We start from the raw sequence: 22,240 nt of genomic DNA, 5'->3' as shown, positions 1-22,240 counted from the left end.
TTGCTTATTTTAAATAGTACACCTATTGGCTAGGGGTCTTTATTTACTCTTTTACCATAACATTCGAAATGAAATGAAAGGATCATTATTCTAGATCACAGGTTTAGTATTAATGCAACCGAATCCCTGGGTGGTGCAAATGATTAACGCACGCTCTGTTAAACAGGAGATTGAATGGTTCAGTCTACTCCAGGTACCTTGAAAACAGTCTGGCCACCTTCTTTCCTATGCAGCACGATTGTCTGACACACCTGGGTTGCTCTGAGTTGAAGATGATGCTACAACCACTCGTTTTTAGTTTTATTACCTTCCGTAGACGTCATCCATCCATGAAGTACCCATTATGTGCCTGACACTGTCCAAGGATAGAGAATGTATTGATGGCTGCTCTCTTCAGGATATATATATATATATATGCTTAATTGTATTGTTCAGGATTTCAGTCTCTTCGGAACTTGTTCAATGTGAAAGTCTTTAAACCTTAAAAGCACTTTATATTTACAAATTCTAAGGCAAATGGGTGAAGAAAAAGAGATTTTTCCTTTTTTTCTCACAAATTATGTGCTCCTTAATTTTTTTAAGTAAAGGACATAATATGGCTATTTAACAGAACGTTTTGCAACTATTTAAAATCATGCAAGTAGTGGTTCTCAACCTTCCTAATGACACAACCTTTTAATATAGTTCATGTTATGGTGACCCCCCCAACCATAAAATTATTTTCGTTACTTCTTCATAACTGTAATTTCGCTACTGTTATGAATCAGTAGACTCCTGTGAAAGGATTGTTCAACCCCAAAGGGGATCATGACCCACAGGTTGAGAACTGCTTTATTAAAGGACCATTTAATGACATCAAAACACAATCACATGCCAAAAAATGCATAATTTTATATATAGCATGATACCAATTTTCTTAGATTGTTCAACAGATAAATGTCATGTTGGAAAGAACTAGAGGAAAATCAAGGGTGATAATGTCTCTTGGGATTATGAGTGATTTATTTTTTAGATTTTCATTACATGTTTTAAAATATTTAACCCATTTTTTTCTGATTATACTAGTGATGCATTTCATTAAAATAAATAAAAAGTAAAGACCAGGAGAAACAATTTTAAAATAGGAAAGGAAAACTGTTTAAAATTATTTTTAAGCCTAGCAATGGAAAATAAATGCCAAAATTTACATTCAAATTAATAGGATGTATTTATCATGATTCTTTAAATTTGGGAAATAAGCTACTGATGAGTTTGAAGGATAAACTGGCATTAAACAGATGCATTAATCATATACGTAGATGGTATTTTGGAATTGAACATCAAAGCCTAGGCCCTGGACAAACAGTAGTAGCATAGCCTGGGAACTTGTGGGAAATATAAATATATTAACAATAGCAAACACTTATTTAATGCTTTCTATTTTCTGGGAGTTCTTAGTAGATTATGTATAGTATCTTGTATAATTTAATCCTATAACAACCCTGCGAGAGAGTTGCTTTTTTAAAAAACAGGCAAAGAAACTGAAGCACAATGACTAACTAATTTGTCAAAGGGGATATAACCACTAAGTGGCAAAATTCAAGCATATTGCCTCTTCAGTTAGAGCTTCAACTACTTCACTGTGCTGCCTCCTAAACAGGAAATGAGTGAGGACTTGGGGATTGAAGGAAAATGAAAAGCCAAAAAAGAGTGTCTCATCCATTCTCCAGAGTTGATATAGTTACTGAACACAGCCCTCAGGTTGAAAGGCACTCAAACTACGACTGAGGAAGAGCTGCCCCCTCGAAGTAGAGTTGACCATGATGACATGTGCAATAAAGCCTGTTGGAGTGAAGCCTTTATGACCTTTATTTGCTGGTGGGCATAGTTCAAAATGAGAAAAAACAGAGGCAAATATCAGTTCATAATTGGAACTTGGAGTGTATGCACTAAAAATCTAGGAAAATTGGAAGTTGTAAAAAATGAAAAGCATAAAACTCAATACTTTAGGCATACGTGAGCTAAAATGGACTGGCATTTGCTATTTGGAATCAGAAAGTCAGATGGTTTACTCTGCTGAGAATGAACGAGATGATCATTGCATTGATCATCTGAAACAGCGGTTCTCAAACTGTGGGTCGTGACCTAGTTGGAGGTCGAACGACCCTTTCACAGGGTTCACCCGATTCACAACAGTAGCAAAGTTATAGTTATGAAGTAGCAATTTAAATAATTTTATGGTTGGGGGGTCACCACCACATGAGGAACTGTGTTAAAGGGTCTGCATTAGGAACCACTGCTTTAAAAGGACATTTCAAGATCTAACATGGACTTTTTTTTTCATTTTCTTCAACTTTAACCTGAACTTATATATGAGCAATTGATAGTCTGCTCCACAGTCAGGGTCTCACTTGGTTTTAGCACTGATAGAGAGCTTCTCCATTGTCTCTTCCCACGGATGTAGTCAATTAGATATCTGTGTGTAGCACAGAATATGAATTTCTGAAGATGTTCATATACATATTTGCCATTTGTGTTGTAGAAAAAAGATATTTGATATCGACAATTTCCTGGTCTTGCAAAATTCTATCATGCAACCTCCAACTTTCTTTGTTTCCAACTTTTGCACTCCAATCACCAATAATTATTATGGCATCTTAATGACATGTTTGATCAATTTCAGATTGAAGTCATTGGTAGAATTCTTTAATTTCTGCATCACTAGCTTTAGTGGTTGGTGCATGAATATGGATAATGTTTGTACTTACTGTATTTCCTTGTATGTGGATAGAAATTATCCATCACACACATCATACTTCCGATAAACCTTGAAATGTCCTTCTTGACGATGAATGCAATTCCATTCCTCTTGTGTCATTCCCAGCTTCTAAACTATAGAATTTTTTATTCTACCAGTCCATTTCAGTTCACTAAAGTTTATGGTAACTTGAGGCATTCAATTTTATTTTCAACAACTTCCAATTTTACTAGATTTATACTTTGTACATTCCAACGTCCAAATATTAACTGATGTCTGCAGCTGTTTCTTCTCATTTGGAGTCATGCCCCATCAGCAAATGAAGGTCCCAAAGTTTTTATCCGACAGATGTTATTCCATCCATGTCATTAAGACAGCTACTCCTCAGTCATATTTTGAGTGCCTTCCAACCTGAGGCTCATCATCTGGTACTAAGTCTGACAATGTTCTGCTTCTACTCATTAGGTTTTCAGTGTCTTACAATGTTTGGATGCTGTCCATAGGATTGTCAACGGCTAAGTCCTCAGAGGTGGACAGCCTGTCCCTTCTTCATAGTCCGTTCTTTGTCTGGAAGCTCTGATGAAACGTACTCACTTTGGATGACCCTGCTGGTCTTTGAATGCCAGTGCCATACTTTCAGCATTACAATAACACACAAGCCAACACAAGCGGTGGTGGAATGAGCTACTCATAATGCTAGCAGACCAGACTTGATACTATTCTGATAAAGTACGCATTCATCATACTTCTGGATTTGCTTTAGCATGCTCCAACTACCTGTGCTGGAAGGTTGTCACCCATGTGGGCCCAAGGACACAGAGAAGTGCCTGTTTAACTGAAGTGGCCATTACAGAACATAACGAATTCATTCTCTCTCTCTCTCTCTCTCTCTCTCTCTCTCTCTCTCTCTCTCTCTCTCTCTCTCTCTCTCTCTCTTCTAGTGCTGCTATAATGATAACACCATAAGCCAGGAGCCTCAAGAGACAGTCATTTATTTTTCTATAGTTTAGAAGGCTGAAAGCCCGAATCAGAGTGCTGGGCCTAGGGGATTGTTTTCTCTCTTGGTTGATTCTGAAGAAAAGCCCTTATCTCCCTTCAGTAACTGTAGACCCACTTGGTATCGATCTTTCCTAGGGTCTGGGAATTTTTCAGAACAAGAACCTTTAGTCCAAAGGATATTCTCAACTCCAGCTCTGCTTTCTTGCTGTTAGTAGGTCCCACTGATTTATTCTCCTTTCCCTCTCCCTTTAGCTTTTATAAGAGAAAAATGGGTGTTCACACCAAACAGAGTAACTCCTACTACAGAAGATCAGGACTGTGATGGAATTAAGGGCCTGACATCAACCTTTTAATCTTTTTATTGGTTCATCACATCAGGTCACATCATGGGGATCATTACATAATTTCCACATCATATCTTTACATAACTGTCAAATCGCCAACATTCATGGCCCAGCCAAGTTGACACATATTTTGATGAGGACACAATTTGGGTGGGATGCATAGTTGGTGGGGACACAAGATGATATTCCACCCTTTAGATCCCAAACTTTCATGCCCTTGCCAAAGGCAAAACAATTTCATCCATAAATTCCAACCTGGGGCCTCAGTCTCTTCATCTGTGAATCTAGAATTCTAGTTATCTGCTCCAAAGGGAATGATGGAACAAGAACAAGGTAGACTTTTCCATTACAAACAGGAACAGTTGTGCAGAGAGGAGACATCGTGGACAGCAAGCAAGTTCAAAGACCAGCAGAACAATTTACATTAGCTCCTCTGTTTGCTGAGACCATCTAGGCAATGGCTCTGCCCTTCAAGACTCTGGATAGTGGCTGAGTCTTTGACTTCTTGGACTCAAACATAAGAATGATAGTGAGGATAGTACAGGACCAGGCAGTGTTTCAGTCTGTTGTACCATCAAGTCGCTGTGTGCCTGAAAAAACTCCACAGCATGTAATAACAATTCTGGATGCTGGGTAGAGGTCCCTTTACCCTGGACTTTAGCTCAACCCTCCAATGCATAGTAGATAGCAACTCTGCTTCTGTGTATGTGTGATAACTCCCATCAATTAAGTATAAACCTCCTACTGGCCAAAGATCACCTTTAGTTTATCTTTAAATACCCTGAAATCTATGCATAGATGTTTTGTAATTGCTCTTTCTCCTCTTTCCCTACCCAGATTTAACTTGGAGAGGGAAGCAAGCAATCTATGTTATATCAAGAGTATGAATGTTGGGTATGCTTGTGTTTTGAAATGAACTATATCAATTAACTAGCTCATGATGCTAGCATCTTACTTAGATAGAGCTCTTTGGTGGCTCTGAAAACTCTAAAATGCAGATCAAAGTGCTGAACTCTGCTGAACACCCACAGGCATCTCCCCAGAAGCTACCACTTAAAAAATCTCAAAGCAAGACGAGAGGTGCAAAGCAAAAGGTTATAGAGTACAATTTGCACAGAACATAGAAAGTGGTGACAATAATAAGTGATAGAATCACTATTGAGACACTGGTGTTTCATTTTTAATTTACAACAATGGAAGTGATCATCTTTTCTAGATTGTTTTTGAGTAGGAAGAAGAGCAACCAAGTTTAGAAGTTTGGGTACTGTACTTAAATTATTTGTCAAGTTCTACGTTCTACTGCATTTATTCAGAATGTGCAGGTTATGCAGAAGAGTAAAATTAAAGATCTTGTGCATTTTCACGCAGAAAGCAGACTTTCCCTGGCAAAAGAATGAGAGCAATTGTATCCCCAAGGATTTTGCATATAATTTTGAAGAGCTGTCAGATGTTGAGTTTTTCCAGTGAAAGCTGACGCGCTGACTTTCTTTGTGTCCGTGTCTTCCAGTCCCAGCAGAAGTGCATCGTGATCTTTGCCCTGGTGTGCTGCTTTGCCATTCTGGTCGCCTTGATATTTTCAGCTGTGGACATCATGGGAGAGGATGAAGATGGACTTTCAGAAAAAAATTGTCAAAATAAATGTCGGTAAGAGGTAACAACCAAAAATTCTTTTTCAAGGGGTGGGCAAGAAAAGCCACCGTGGGCCTTCACTAGTTGGGAGGAACATGTACGCACAGCATCATCCTGCTACTTCTTGGGGCAGTTCAGTTGGGGCATCACTTTATGTCCATTAATAGTCTTCATTTTAGACCAAGGGAATAAAATTGACAAGCTGGATATATTTTGTACCAAGCAGTGGTATACAAAACGAAGTTTCAAACCAGTCTGAATTTTTGGAGCACTTGTGTAGAAAGGGTTAGTTTGTTTCATACTGTGTCTGAACGAGGCTGCCAATGGATACAGAGTTCTGTGCTCAGTGCATCCAAAAGTCACCAAGTGCACATGTATGGAAAACTCAGAGAGTATACCTAGGACTCTAATGAGTGCCCTAAGCACATATACCAGGAGATGCAGCTCGCTTACATATGCCGCAATTTAACACCCAGGTTGTTTTTAACTTAAAAGTGTTAACAACTTTGCTATTAAATGTATGTATTTGTCACGTTGGCTAAATTAAATACTAGTCTCCTATTGCCACTTATCTGAATGGCTTAACCCTCACAGCATGAATTTTAACTCCATAAATTGCCTCATTCAGGTCTTCGTGTGTGTGTGTGTGTGTGTGTGTGTGTGTTTACACGTGTAGAAAAGTACCAAGAGCAGTCAGATGGGTGATAGATCTATTTTTTTTATGTCTTGCTGCAACACAGAAACATGATTACATGATCACAAGATTAAAATAGCATTTATGAATTAGAACCTGCGGTATGTTAAATGATGTTTAATATAAAAATATGAGTGTATATGTTCCCCTTCTTGAGCTTGGCAGGCACTAAGACAGGTTGTGATAGCTCCCAGGGTCGGCAGGCAATATAATGGCTGTTAGAAGGAGCTCTTCACAGCATCTGCTTACCGTATATACTCAAGTATAAGCTGAGTTTTCAACATATTTTTAATGCAGTTTTGTGGTTAAGCTAGGTGCGTTGGCTGATATTTGGATCAACTTAAACTTGAGTATATATGCTATACAGGAGTAAGTGACATCCTACAGAAAAGTCCCTTTAAGGGCATGCTCATACCAGATCCTCTCGTGGAGCTGTGTTTGTTCAGTTAGATCACATGCTTGGGGAGGCCTCAGTTGTTCAACTACTGAGCATCCTAGCCCAACCAAGTTAACACAAAACTGTCACAATGATCTTGTGTCCTGCCACTTTGCTGAATCTTTCAATTAGCTCCAGTAATTTTCTTGCTGAGTCTTTGGGATTCTCTATGTTTAGGATCATACTACCTTTACATAGAGTTTACTCCTGCTTCCCCAAGTTAGAAGCCTTTGATTTCCTTTTCTCACATACCAGCTGTGGCCAAGACTTCCACCCGGCACAATACTGAATAGGATTGGTGATAAAGGACATCTTTTTGTTGTTTTAGTTCTCAAGAAGGATGCTATTAGTGTTTGTAAGTGGAGAGTAGTGCTGACTATTGGTTTTGTATATATTTCCTCAATTTTGTTGAAGAATTTCCCTTTTACTTCTATTTGTTGAGTGTTTTAATCAGAAATAGGTGCTGGATTTTATCAAGTACCATTTTGTAGTTCTTTTACTTTATTTATGTGGTAGATTATATATATTATTTTTCTAATATTAAACAATCATTGAATACTGGTATTAAGCTCATTTAGTCACTGTGGTAATTAGATTTTATGTCACCTTAATGGTACCTGTGTGGAAGTAGGGATGATGTACAACCTATCAATCAGTTCACAGTGACTAAGCCTCCTCGGGGGTGGCCTTTGTATAGGATGAAATTGGGAACCTCTCCCTCTGTACCCTTTCACTTCCTGCTTGCTCGGCCTCTGTCTGTCTCCAGGGTTCAGCCTATGGAGACTGCCCAACTCTTGGAGTTGTTGATGCTCAGCTATGTTCCCACTGACTTTGGATCCGGGAGAACTTGAACCCATTGGCCTGTCATCTTCCTGCATCCTTCTTTACCCTTCTGCATCATCAGCCCAAAGTTACGTGTGCCTGGAAAGGGCCCAGCTTGCAACAGATTTATGAACTTGAGCTGGACTGGGCTGAGATGCCTTCTGGAGTAAAATTAATTCTTGATGTGAAACTCCTTCTTATACTCAGATGAGTGTCACTGATTTTGTTTCTTTAGACAACCTAGCCTAACACAGTCATGATGTATGGTTATTTTTTATGTTCTTGGATTTTACTTGCTAGAATTTTGTTGACAATTTTTGCCTCTGTGTTCGTGAGGAGGAACCCTGGCAATAGAGGGGTACACATCGGGTTGCTAGCTGCAAGGTCAGCAGTTTGAAACTACCAGCTGCGCCATAGAGAAAGATGGGGTTTTCTACTCTCATTAAGACTTACAATAAATAGATAAACCCACACGAGCAGCTCTATCCTGCCCTGCAGGGTTGCTAGGAGGTGGCATCAACTCCATGGCAGTGATTGTGAGTGGATGTTCATGAGGAATATTCTTTTTTTTTTTAAAGTGAATCTTTGTTTAGTTTTGGTATCAGAGCTCTCCCTGCTGCATACAGTGAGTTTGGGAGCATTCCATCCATTTCTATAATCTGGAATAGTTTGAGTAGAATTGGTGTCAGCTCCTCAGTAGCATGCACTCGTGAAGCTATGTGTTCCGAGTCTGTATTTTTGATGGGAATTTTTTTAATAACCTCATCAATGTCTCTTGCTCAAATTTTATACCTCAGTCTGTATTAGAGTAGGTAGGTAGTGTGTTTCTAGAAATTTGTCCATTTCCTCGAGGTTTTCATACTTTTTATACTCCAATTCTTCATAGTATCCTACTATTATTTCTTTTATTTGAGTTGGCTCTGTTGTGACATCACCCATTTCTTTTTTATGTTATTTGTATCTTTTTTGTTAGATTTGTTATTGATTTGTAGATTTTATTAATCATTTCAAAGAACCGATTTATAGTCTTGTTGATTCTTTCTATTGTTTTATATGTTGTCTATTTCATTTATTTATGCTTTTATTTTTATTGTTCCTTTCCCTCTGGTTAAATTTTCCCCCCTCTTTTTTTTAACTTGTGGAGATATTAGATTAAGGCGTTGATGTTGGTTCTCTCTTTTGATGTGTACATTTGATGTGTACATTTATTGCCCTCTGAGCACGGCTTTTGCTATAACCAAAAGTTTTTGGTATACTATCTTTTCATTCTTTTTGGATTGAAGAATTATTTCATTTTTTAAAATGTCTTCTATTATCCTGTTGTTTTTAAGAATGATTATAGTCAATTTTCATGTATTTGATTTTTTCCTAGAATTGATTTCTAATTTTATACTGCTGTGATTTGAGAAGGTAGTTTGTAATATATAGCTTGCTTTGTGTCCTACCATATGGTCTGTTCTGTAGAATGTTCCATGTGCTCTGGAAAAGAATGCTTGTTATGCAGCCTCTGGTGCCTTGATTGATACTGTCCTTCCTCATGCAGGCACGTCGGATGCCCTTTACGCTCGGCTCTTCTTTATACTGCTCATTGATTCTCTATTCCTATTTTTGTGATGCCTCACTTTATACCCAGTGGAGTGGCAAAACTTATCAGCCCCTTCTTTCAAGACCCATTCACCATATTTTCATATATGACTGTAAAAGCAATACTAGTGATTCAGGAAGGGCGGCGAAAAAGAAGATTCCTAACGTGAGGCATCGGCACAGTGGCTGCATCAAGGGACTCAGGCATAGGAACAATTGTGACTATGGCACAGGACCATGCAGTGTTTCCTTCTGTGGTGTATAGGGTCACTATGGGTTGGCGCCAACTCGATGGCACTTAACAAAAACAACAGATTCAATTATGTCTCGATATCTTTAAGGTTATGTTGTTTGGCAGTGTTGTTTAGTTCTTCTGTGGCCTTGTTGAATTTCTAACTTTCTGTCCATTGAAAACTCTGTGTTAAAGTTTATTATTCTTGTAGAATTGTCTTTTTCTTGCATCAATTCTGTTAGAGGTTGGTGCATGTATTTTGAAGCCTTATCAATTCTGTTAGAGGTTGGTGTAGGTATCATGAGGCCTCATCATTGGGTACATAACTATTGATTGTTCAATTGACCTTTTAATCATTATATCATGTCCTTTTCATCGCTGATGATATTTTTGCCTTAAAGTCTCTTTTATCAGAAATTAATAATTTCTGCATTCAGTCAGAATCAACTAGATGGCAGTGGAGCTTACTCTGTCTCTTGACTGTAATACATGTAATACACGAAATCACTTTACAGTCAGTGTAATTATCAATAAGTATGAATTCGTTACTATCATTTTTATGTGTGTTTTGTGATACTGTTAGTTGCTTTTTTCTACATATTTTCTCAGCTTATTTCATGAATATTCTTGCCATTTTCTACATTGCTGCTGTTTTGTGTTTACTAAGTCTTCGTAGCTTTCCGCTATTTAGTTTTGATAAGGTCTATGCATCTTATTTAATGTTACTTTGTAATTTATTAATTTCTACCAATGTTTAATGCTATGTACTGAAATTGACTTTCTCTCCATCTGGAAATTATGTAAGTATACCTATCCTCTTTTTATTTTGCAATTGTTCTTTGTTAAAGATTGATAGCTCTGGTTCTCTGTTTTCTGTCTTGTGGGGCTTTTTCACTTTGGATACTTCTATAGCTGGTTGACTTCTGGGTGTTGGTGTCATGCAGAGTAATCTCAGATTTCCCTCTACTACTGCGTTTTGTTTTGTTTTTTGGTTCGAAGAACTCCCTTTAGTATTCCTTGTCAAGATTGTCTGCTTTTTTACAAATTTCTGTTTATCTGGAAATGTCTTAATTTTGCAGTCATTTTTGAGGGACAGTTTTGTTGGGTATATGATTCTTGGTTTGGAATGTTTTTCTTTCAGAGTTTTAGATATGCCATAATATTGCATTATGGTTTCTTTTCTTTTGCTGCTAGAGGAGGGTTCATGCTGTTGACTCTGTTGTAATTGGTGGAGGTGTTATGTTAACTTGTTGGACATGATTTTCTCCTCTTTATTCATGTGTGCACTGATTGCTATCAGTAGACCTCTGATAACTACTTTTGCTGTGTCCCAGAGGTATGTTGTGTTATCATTGTCATTTGTTTCTAGGAATTTCCTAATTTCATCTCTTTTTTGGGTTGATATCTGGTCTTTTTGAGTAGTGTGCTTCTGAGTCCCCATGTGTTTGTCTTCTTTTTATTATTATTATTCTTTCTACTGCTGATTTCCTTTTTTCCCAGTACAGTCTGTCATTCTTTGTCTTATGATTGGTGCATTTAGTCTACTGACATTCAGTGTTATTATTTCTAAATGAAGATTAGTCACTGCATTTGATATTTTCTTCTTCCCACACATTTTGGGGAGGGTGTGTGGGGGGAGTTTAATTGTGTCTTCATTTCCCCACTAGATCTGTATTGTTTTTGGTGTTACACCCTGGGGTGATCTCATGCTTTAGTGCTGAAGTTGTTGGTTTTCTGATCATAAAGAACTGAACAGTATTGTGACAGTAGTTTGGTTTATACAAATTCTCTAAATATTTCCTTGTATGAGTATACTTTTATATCTCCTTCAAATATGATGGATAGCTTTGATGGATATAAGATTCTTGGTTGGTAATTTTTGACTTTCAACTCTCAGAATATGTTACTACAATTTCTTATTTCCTGCATGGCTTCTGTGGAGAGGTCTGGGCTTATTTTTATCTGTTTACCTTTGCAGGTGGCTGTTTTTGTCTCTCAGAATTTTCTGTTTTCCCTTAAAATTGGATAACTTGAACACTATAAGTCTAATGTGTTTTGGGTGGGGGGATAGACAATCTATTTGGTGTTCTTTTTCCATCCTGGACAGTTATTGTCTCCTCTGTTGCGATAGTGGGGAAAATTTCTTCAACAAATTCCCTTACTATTTTATCTGTAGACCTGTCTGTTTCTTCCTGCTCTGGAATACCAATGAGGCGTATATTACTTCTCTTCATTGGGTCCCCCGCATACTCAGGCATTCTTTTGTTTTTTGTTTGATTGTTTCTCTCATTTGCTGAAGTCTACTTAATTGTCTTCAATTAGATTTTTCTTTTCTTCAATTCTATTGCTCAGATCTTGTACTTTTCCCATTAACCCATTATTTAATTTCTGAGTTTCCATTAGGTGTGAAGTTTTTCGTATCTCAATTTCCTCTTTTGTTTTCAGGATTGTTCCCCAAATTTCTTTTATGGCCCTAAACATCATTCTACTGTTCTTTTTTTTTTTTTAGTTCAGAGCTTCTTTTTCTTTACATTCCATTGAGTTTGGGTAATCTGTTGTTGATTTTTGTTTCTCTCTCTCTCTCTCTTTTTGGAAGATGCTGTTGGCTGTTGTTTGCATGGCATAGTTGTCCAGCTGTAGATGATGAATATGGCTGTGGTTTGGGGTAGGGGTGGCAGTTGGCTCTCTTGGTTAGAGGAGGAGGATCAGATTGAAGCTTGAAATCCTATTGTGTGCAGATGAAGAATATTGATAGCCGGCTGAGTAGGAGGAATAGGAGATAGGTGCTTGAGGGTAGGATTTAAGTGATTGTATTAATCCTAGGAATTCTTCTGGTTAAATATAGTAATTTTTGATAAATTGGAAAAGGGGATTATAAGATGTGTGTTAATACTTGGTAGATTATGAGAGAATGTGTCTCACTGAGGTGGGGATAGTGAGTGGTGGTTGGGGGAAGTGAGGGGTATAAGTAATTTACCAGACTTACCACACAATAATAACCAATCGGTTATTGTGTTTATAGCAGAAGGTCCTTATTTTGCTGACACACATTTTCCCTGTTGTCAAGGAGGTAAAGGCCTGAGTTATACTGTGGAGCAGAATTGGGTTCTGCGCCACTTAGTACAGTCCACTGTTCACACTGGGGTCCCAGGGTGGAAATAGGTGACAGGAGTGGAGGCCCAAGGTGAAGGGGGATGTACAATTTGGTGAAGGTCCTGGTAAGGACACTAAGTCCCAGTAGCAAAGAAATGCCCCCCTGGGGGAAGATAGCCACTGAGAGACACTTGAAATACCAAGATCTGGTAGGGAAAGTGCAAAGAAAATAGGAAAAAAATCTAAAATACTCTTGAAGTATCCAGAGAGTTCAAGATGTGCTCTTGGCTTACCAGGGATGGAACCATGATTGAGTTAGCTGGGAGTGTCTACCTTGAATCCATTAGAGCTGAACTCTTGCAAGAAGTGGGGAAAGGGGATCAGATAAGGACTTGAAACTAAGAGGCTCTGTTCAGGCCACTGGAAGCTCCAGCCTCCAGGGCTACCAGGGGTCAGTGAGGGAGGAAGGCGTGGGGCTCCAAGTAAATGGGGCAACACTTGCGGGGCAGTCTGACCGGGGATGTTTCCATGCCAGCAGGCCACCTACCCAGAGGACAGGGGACCAAAAACACTCATCCCCACACCTACTTGCTGAGCTAGAGGAGAGAGGACACCCACTGTGCCTTACACTGTGCCTAGCTCTACTGCCTGCTCTGGGGCACAAATAATCAAAGGAGATCCCAAATACTCCTGGAGTACAGAGAATCAAGGTTGTGCATTCCTAGAATTTGCCTCCTCACCAGTTGAACTCTGCACCAAGAAAGGGGAGATGTACGCAGGAGATTCTTATCCCTGCCCCACCTTCCCAGGGTCCTCACATGTTTTCTATTCAGAAAGAGAGCTTAATCATATTTTTTCTGCTTTGTAAGTAACTTTAAATTTTTCCCAAGCTGCTCTCAATATTTTTCCTTCAGTTTTGGAAAGTTTCACCAAGATTATGAATAGCTTGGTGATATTCTTAGACATGAAGTTATATTCTGTCTGGTGTTCATTCAGCAACCTAAATGCATATCTTTCGTGATATTAGGAAAGTTTTCTTCCAACAATTCCTTAACAGTTTTCTCTGTCCCTATTTTGTCTCTTTCTGTTCTGTACTCCTCTGCCTGTCTATGTTTTATCTGCTTCTGAAGTCTTACTATTAATCTTTTGGATTTCTATTTGCTGTTTATAATGGTCTATTTTTAAAATCATTTTATTGGGGGAATCATACAATTCTTATCACAATCCATACATACATCCATTGTGTCAAGAACATACGTACATCTGTAGCCATCATCATTCTCAAAACACTTGCCTTCTACTTGAGCCCTTAATATCTGCTACTCATCTTCCCCCTCCCTCCCCACTCCCCCTACCTCATGAACCCTTCATCATTCATAAATTACCATTATTTTGTCACATATTACACTGTCCAACATCTCCCCCCGCCTTCTTCTCTGCTGTCCCTCCCCCAGGGAGGAGGCTATATGTAGATTCTTGTAATAAGTTCCCCCTTTCTACCTCCACATTCTCTCCACCCTCCAGGCATCACCACTCTCACCACTGGTCCTGGAGGAGTCATCTGTCCTGGATTTCCTGTGTTTCCAGTTGCTATCTGTGCCTATGTACATCCTCTGGTCTAGCCAGATTTTTAAGGTAGAATTGGGATCATGATAGTGGGGGGAGGAAGTATTTAAGAACTAGAAGAAAGTTATATGTTTCATCATTGCTACCCTGCATCCTGACTGATTCATCCCCTCCCCACAACCCTTCAGTAAGGGGTGTCTGATTGACTACCACTGGGCTTTGAGTCTTCCCTCTGCACTCACCCACATTTTCAATGATATGATTTATTTGTTCTTTGATGCTTGATACCTGATCACTTCAACAGCTCATGGTCACACAGGCTGGTGTGTTTCTTCCATGTGGGCTTTGTTGCTTCTGAGCTAGATGGCCACTTGTTTATCTTCGTGCCTTTAAGACCCCAGATGTTATATCTTTTGATACCTGGGCACCATCACCACATTTGCTTATGCACACGTTTGTCTTCATTGATTGTATCAGGGAGGTGGGAACACATTGATATGATTTTTAGTTCTTTGATGTCTGATAACTGGTCCCTTCTGCATCTTCTGGTCAGATAGACTGGTTTGCTTCTTCCATGTGGGCTTTGATGCTTCTCAGCTAGATGGCCACTTGTTTATCTTCAAGCCTTTAAGACCCCAGACGCATATCTTTTGATAGCCGGGCACCATTAGCTTTCTTCACCACATTTGCTTATGCACACATTTTTCTTCAGCAATTGTGTCGGGAAGATGTACATCCTAGAATGCCAATTTAATAGAACAAAGTGTTCTTGCATTGAGTAAGTGCTTGAGTGGAGGCCCAATGTCCATCTGCTGCCTTAATACTAAACCTATGCACATAGATCTATTTTTCCACACTCATATAAATATATTTACATATGTACATTCCAGTCTTTGGACCTCTATAAATACCCTTTGTCACCTAGTTCATTCCTCTATTTCCTTTTACTTGCCTCTTGTCCCACTATCATGCGCAGCCTTCATTTGGGTTTCAGTAATTTCTTTCGGTTACCCTGCCCTTGCTGAATCCCTACCAGGCCTCTCACACCCTCCTTGCTATTGATTTTGGATCACTTATTGTTCCCCTGACCCTGGGTTGGTCATCACCACCTCCTTTCCACCTCCTCCCCTTCTCCCGTGTCCTCCCGAAACCATTGGTCCCATTGTTTTCTCCTCCAGACTATTCATCCAGTCTATCTTATCTAGATAGTTCTATAGAGATAATAATATGCACCAAAAATCAAGTCATTGCAAGATAGGCAATGAGTGAGAACACAACTATGACAATAAAAAGGGAAAACAATTACCCATAGAAGAATAAATTAATTAAAAGAAAAAAATTAAAAAGAAAGACCTATAAATAGATCAAGGTCTGATTTTTTATCTCTAGGCGTGTCCTTCAGTCAGGTCCAATGGGGTATCATGCTTTGGCCCCAGAGTCTGTCCTTTGTACTCCCTCAGGGGCTCCCTGCTCTGCTCCCACGGTTGCTGTGTCGCACGCTTTTAGTGGTTTGCCTCAGTGTCACAGGGTCAGTCTGGGCCAGTCCCAGCCATGAGTCTCCAGTTTTGTCCCCTTTAGGGCCCTGGGCCATCAAGAGATGGCATGTCTCGTGGGATCAGCCATATTGTCCACTCTGTCCATTGGCTGTTCAGAGTGGAGATATCATCCTCCAGGCCTGATGGGCCAGGATGTGCTCCACTCTCTCTTCCTCCCCCTTCATTTACTCCCATTTGTGCTGATCAGACATGCCCTTCTCCCCTAACTGCAGCTTCAGTGCAGTCCTCTCAAGTAAATTCTTCTGGGGGAGGGGCAGTTGTCCACATAGCTGGTATGGGGCCGAGCCCTCAGGCCCCTCCACTGGCTCCCCACTCCTTGCCAGCACACTACATTCATCTGGTACTGGCCTTATATCTGGTCTTTCTTTCCCTGTGGAGACACAAACAATACCTTCCCCTTGGGTGGGTCAGTGCCCTATTCTTCCATCACACGTCTTTTTTTTCCCCTTTCCCTTTTCCTCCCTCTACCCCCATTTTAGTTGGCTACCATATGTACCCCTGGATTTGGTCTGGCCCCTGTCATACTATCTGGACCTCACCCCTGGAATGTTTGTATACAGTAGCTTTATTTCTGTGCCCCTTTGGCACTTACCTTTCTGTTCTCTCTTTTTTAATATATAAATAAACTTACCTCAGCGGACTCATGTTATACTTGTCCCTTTGTACTTGGCTTACTTCACTTAGCATAATTTCCTCCAGTTCTTCCCATTCAGTGATATGCTTCATGCGTTCACCACTGCTCTTTAGCGATGCATATTACTCCATTGTATGTACCACAGTTTTTAAATCCATTCATCTGTTGATGGAAATTTGGGTTGTTTCCAACTCTTTGCGATTGTGAACTGTGCCGCAATGAACATTGGGGCACAGCTGTCTGGCCGTGGTTTGTTTCTTGCCTCTTCTGGGTATATGCCCAGTAGGGGAATTGCTGGGTCGTATGGGAACTCAATTGCCTCCAGGAGACACATTGCAAGCTTACAGACAAAAACAGGTTGACACTTAAAGGCTGGAGAAAAATATACCAAGCAAAAAAACAGCAGGGGTAGCGATCTTAATATCTGGCCAAATTGACCTCAAGATACAGGCCATAACAAGAGACAAGGAGGGACACTATATTATGCTCAAGGGAACAATAGACCAAGAACCAGTGAGCATAATAAACATATATGCACCTAACGAGAGACCTGTGAAATTTGTAATGGTCTATTTTAAAATTTGTCAATTCATTTTTGTAGTGTGTTTCTATATTGTTTTTAACTTTTATTCCTGTGATTTTCTTGGTATTATCTGCACCTTTCTCAATCTTTATCTCAATCAGTTGAAGGTCCCTAAATATCATTCTTTTAATTTGCTTGTCTGTAGCTCCAATGCCATTTCTTATTCTGAAAGATCTTTGGTTCTGTATTTTAGTCACTTTCTTAAACCATTCTGTGTTATTTCTTCATGTGGATAATTCAGGTATCCTGAGATGGAGTTAGCCTACTCAATAGTCTTTTTTAAAAATTGTAAGAGGGGCTAATCAATGACAATATTAACAGTAGATCTTTATGCTCCAGAGAGATGATTAATAAGAGTCACTGTCATCAATCGAGAAAGAGGTCTCTCAAGGGAGATTAAAAAAAGAAAAAATTTAACCATAGATCCAGGGATGGATTCTAGGCTCACACTAAATCCTACCTCCAATTGAAGAATAATTAGTTCTTCCATCATGGCCCTGCTCAGTATTCACCCTGAGGAAGGGAACATGGAATCTATGGATGCTATAACCATATGTGGTGAAGACGTCAGATGGTGTTGGCCGTCAGATAAAATAGCATCTGAGGTTTTAAAGGTTTGTTTCCAAATAAGCAGTCATCTAAGTGATGCCAGCTAAATGCACATGGAAGAAGCGCACCACCATCAGCAGCCCAAGGATTTTAAATCATATAATTCAAAGTTGAAGGAGGGAATAGTATCAGAGCCTAAATTGTGAGATTCTCATTTGCAGAAGGCTATGAATCACAGTGGGAGCCCAAGATACATTTGTGAGATCTACACAAGAAATGAACCCCCAGTATTTTCCTCTATCCATAAGAGAGGGATGGGGACCACTGGTTCCCAAAGAGTATGTTAGAGAGATGACTCTAGGAGATCAAAATGATAAACCTGACTTGAACAGTTAATACCTTGTCACTTGATCCCCCTCTCTGATACATGGTGGACCTGGACTGATTTCCAACATTCTCTCTCTCTCTCTCTCTCTCTCTCTCTCTCTCTCTCTCTCTCTCTCTCTCTCTCTCTCTCTCCTGGACTGATTTTTCAACATTTTCTCTCTCTCTGTGTGTGTGTGCGCGTGTGTATAGCCCTCTTGAATTGTTGTTTCATGTTTTTTCTGTATATGAAACAGAACTGCTGAACCTGTAGAGACAGCAAGTAGAATAAGGGTTCCTGAGGGTTACAATGGAGGAGGGGGGATAAAAAGAAGTTCAAGAAGGAAAAAAATGTCTTACACCAACTGCTGTCTCCCTTCACCCACTTTTCTGTTGTCTGTCCACTTGGGAGGGGGTTATATGTTGATCATTGTGAGCAATTCCTTCATTGTCTCCCCGTCCCCCACCTTTCTCTTATTCTCCTAGTATCACTACACTTATTATTGCTCTGAGGGGTTTGTCTGTCCTGGATTCCCTGTGTTACAAGCTCTTATCTATACCAGTGTACATGCTCTGGTCTAGCCGGATTTGTAAGGTAGAATTGGGGTCATTACTGTGAGTGGGGAGGAAGCATTAAAAAAATAGAGGAAAGTTGTGTGTTTTGTCAGTGCTATACTGTACACTGACTGGCTCATCTCTTCCTTATGACCCCTCTGAAAGGGGATGTCCAATTGTCTACAGATGGGCTTTGGTTCTCCACTCCGCCTTCCCACTCATTCACATTGATATGATTTTGTGTTCTGGGTCTTTGATGCCTGATACTTGACCCCATCGATACCTCATGATCGTATAGGCTGGTGTGCTTCTTCCATGTGGACTTTGTTCCTTCTCAGCAGATGACCATTTGTTTATCTTTGAGCCTTTAAGATTCTAGATGCTATATCTTTTGGTAGCTGGGCACCATCAGCTTTCTTCACCACATTTGCTTATGCACCCATTTTGTCTTCAGTGATCATGTAGGGAAATTGAGTATCATAGAATGCCAGTTTAATAGAACAAAGTGTTCTTGCATTGAGGGAGTACTTGAGTAGAGGCCCAATGTCCATCTGCTGCCTTAATATTCACATATAAATATATGCACATAGATCTATTTCCCTATTGTTATATATAAACATATTTCTATATGTACATACCTGTATTTAGACCTCTATAGATGCCCCTTGCCTCCTAGTTCTTTCCTCAATTTCCTTTTTACTTTCTTCTTGTTCCACTATCATGTCTGGCATTCATTCAGGTTTTGGTAATTCCTCCCAGCTACATTGTCCTTGATCAAGACCACCCCCCCCCCAGGCATTCTATGCCCTCATCACCATTGATTTTAGATCATGAGGAGGGAGGAGGGAGAGGGGGATGAAATGAGCTGATACCAAGGGCTCAAGTAGAAAGAAAATGTTTTGAAAATGATGATGGCAACATATATACACATATATACAAATGTGCTTGAGCCCCCAATAAAATGATTTTTTTTGAAGAAGGAAAATGTTGGAAACAGATTGTGGTAGCAATTGTGCAATACTGCTTGATGTGACTGAACTATGGAATGATATAATCTGTATTGGCTCCCATGGAAATGGTTTTGTTAACCCAAAAAAGGGAAAAGGTAAGTAGCAAAAGAAAGGATAAGAACAAAGGAAAGAAATGATAGAACCAGGCAGGATCAAGATCCAGAGGGGAGAGAACTTTGTGTACGGGAGGGGGAGTGGGTGTGGGCACCTTGTATGGATGGGCACCCTTTGTTAACCAATTAGCTAATGTTATGGTGGCATCACATGCCTGATCCTAGATGTAATTCCTATAGGCCAAGGTGTGTTCCGGACTCAGGGCACTTGATCTGGATGCAGTTGTGGCAGCTCAGATGATGGCTGAATTCTCTCTGTTCCTTCCCAGAAGGAACCAGAGAACAGCGAGGGTAGGACAGCTGGCTGTGCCTGGCACAGAGGGCCGAGAACCCAGCACTACACATTCTGCAGATCTGTTGAGGTGGAGCTCAAGCATCTCTTTACGTGGAGGATTGTACACCAGGAGACAGATCCATGAGGGCATGACTCTGAAGTCAAGTGAGGCAGGGGTTGTGCAAGTGTAGGTGTCAGTGACCACTGGGTGGGTGGCGGTGGACACTGGCTATGCTCTGTTTACTAGGAATGTGGGGAACTAGGGAGGATTCCACCTTTCTCGTCAACAGCCACAGGTGCACATTTGTGCTGTCAGTCTGCAATCTCAACCAAATGCTGCTTCCATAAGTTAGCATCAAGCCAGCTAACAATGTGTCCATCTGTCTCCTTTCTCACCACTGCTGTTCAGCTGCTTCTTCTAGTTAGTATCACTTCAGTATCCTTTCCTCTGAAGCTCAGGACTCCAGGAATACCACCCAAATCTGTTTCATTTATTTTCTCAGATACTTGTTGTAGAGGGTCTGTGTCGCATGTCTACCATCTTGCTGGAAGTAAAAGACAATTGATTTTTTCCCCTTTAAATCCATGCTACATTATATTTTGTTTACCAGGCAACAGTATTAAACAGAACAGGCAGATAAGAGAGCAATCCGTGTTTACATTTGGTTCCTTCATGTTGAGAAGTGTTACATAAAAATATTTCTCCATGGACTGAAACCATAAGAAAAATTTTGTTTGGGTCATAGGGAAATCAGTGAAACAATAGTAGTAGATTGTCATCATCTTCTCCCTTAATATCCCATCTACACCTTGTGCTAACATGTCAAATATAAACTCTGAGGGTAAGGAGCCAATGACCCAGATGTATCAAGTGGGAGTGCTCTGCCCCTCTCTCATCTCACCTGATAGTGAGGACTGATGGATAATTTCTATGTCCAAACACCTAGAAAGCAAATTTAAAGAGGTCAAAACCATAGCAACTGCTTTCAGATAAAATACCCAAGCCACTTCAGCGGAGATCACCAGGTGCTGATTTCTAACAGAAACTAGAGAGCCTTAAAAATATGCCTCTTTGCACTCGAAGGAAATTGATTTGAGCTAGTTTTTACTTTAAATTCTACAAGCGGATTTAGATTTAGTTCAGTTTTTCCATTTCAATCAATAACTAAATTCTGGTGATGTAATATAACACTGACTCGCCCTTCTTCTAGAACAGCGGTTCTCAACCTGCGGGTCGTGACCCCTTTGGGGATCAAACCACCCTTTCACAGGGGTTGCCTAAGACCATCAAAAATCACAAATATTTCACAATATAAAATTACATATTGTTTTGTGATTAATCACTATGCTTTAATTATGTTTAACTATGTTCAATTTGTAACAATGAAAATACATTCTGCTGACAGAAAAGTGGGTAAAGGGAGATGTTGAACAGTGTAAGACATGAAAAATAGTGATAATTTATAAATTATCAAGGGTTCATGAAGGAGGGAGGGGGAAATGGGGAGCTGATACTAAGGGCTCAAGCAGAAAGCAAATATTTTGAGGATGATGATGGCAACAAATGTACAAATGTGCTTGACACAATGGATGGATGGATAGGTGGATTGTGATAAGAGATGTACAGGCCCCCAATAAAATGCTTTTTTCCAAAGAGAAAGAAAATACATCCTGCATATCAGATATTTACATTATGATTTGTAACAGTAGCAAAATTGCAGTTATAAAGTAGCAACAAAAATAATTTTGTGGTTGGGGGGTCACTACATGATGAACTATAAAGGGTCATGGCATTAGGAAGGTTGAGAACCACTGGTCTAGAACATTACCAACTCTTCTGCTTCCTTTTCTGAGTAGTTAGAATTGCTTCCCTGCTTACTAGACACCACCTCTATTCAGCATTGTATTCCAGAACATTCTGGCCTTTTCTGAATCCTCTCTCTTCTACTGCCTTTTCCTCTGTCGTTTGAATTTCTGTTTTCTTCAGCAATTTAAATAAGTGGGGTTTTAAATGTCTGCACTTCAATGGGTATCTGGTTTTCTCTTTCTTCTCCGAGGGAAGTTTCTGCTACTTGTCCTCCCTTCAATTCACAGACTATGAGTCCTCAGACTGCAATCCAGTTCTCAGGCCATTGTCCCAGCATCCTGGTTCATTCTCATTTTAGTTCGATGACATTTTCTTTTGTCATTCATAACCCCCCTCTCCTTATCAATGTAAACATTGTCTTTTGAATTCAAGTCTCTGAGACCTCCTTTTGTGCTTGGCTACAGACCTCAGGACCGTCAGTCCCATCCCTTGCCATTGTCCTTAGTGGCTCCCCATTTATTTCTCAGTGACCAACACCAGGCATTTGTAACCACTTTAAATAAATAATCTAATGCCCACCCAATCTGGGTCACCTGCCAGCAAGGTAGCCGAACGCAGTGAAAAACCATGGGCTTTAAAGTAAGAAAGCTCTGGATTTCA

The 22,240-nt window shown here is 39.9% G+C and overlaps 1 protein-coding gene across 1 annotated transcript in view; it reads left to right on the top strand.

Annotated features, from left to right (window-relative positions):
* The window catches only part of PLD5 (phospholipase D family member 5), a 456,985-nt gene that overhangs the window by 130,093 nt on the left and 304,652 nt on the right, over positions 1-22,240 (top strand). Inside the window, exon 2 of the mRNA XM_075540593.1 lies at positions 5,588-5,724. Coding sequence (XP_075396708.1) covers positions 5,588-5,724 — 137 coding nt within the window. The remainder of the gene's footprint in view (positions 1-5,587; positions 5,725-22,240) is intronic.

The sequence above is a fragment of the Tenrec ecaudatus genome, chromosome 1 (assembly GCF_050624435.1).
Source record: "Tenrec ecaudatus isolate mTenEca1 chromosome 1, mTenEca1.hap1, whole genome shotgun sequence".
Classification (NCBI taxonomy): Eukaryota; Metazoa; Chordata; class Mammalia; order Afrosoricida; family Tenrecidae; genus Tenrec; species Tenrec ecaudatus.
Note: the sequence above shows the minus strand (reverse complement) of the source record. Positions and strands in the feature narration are given on the sequence as shown.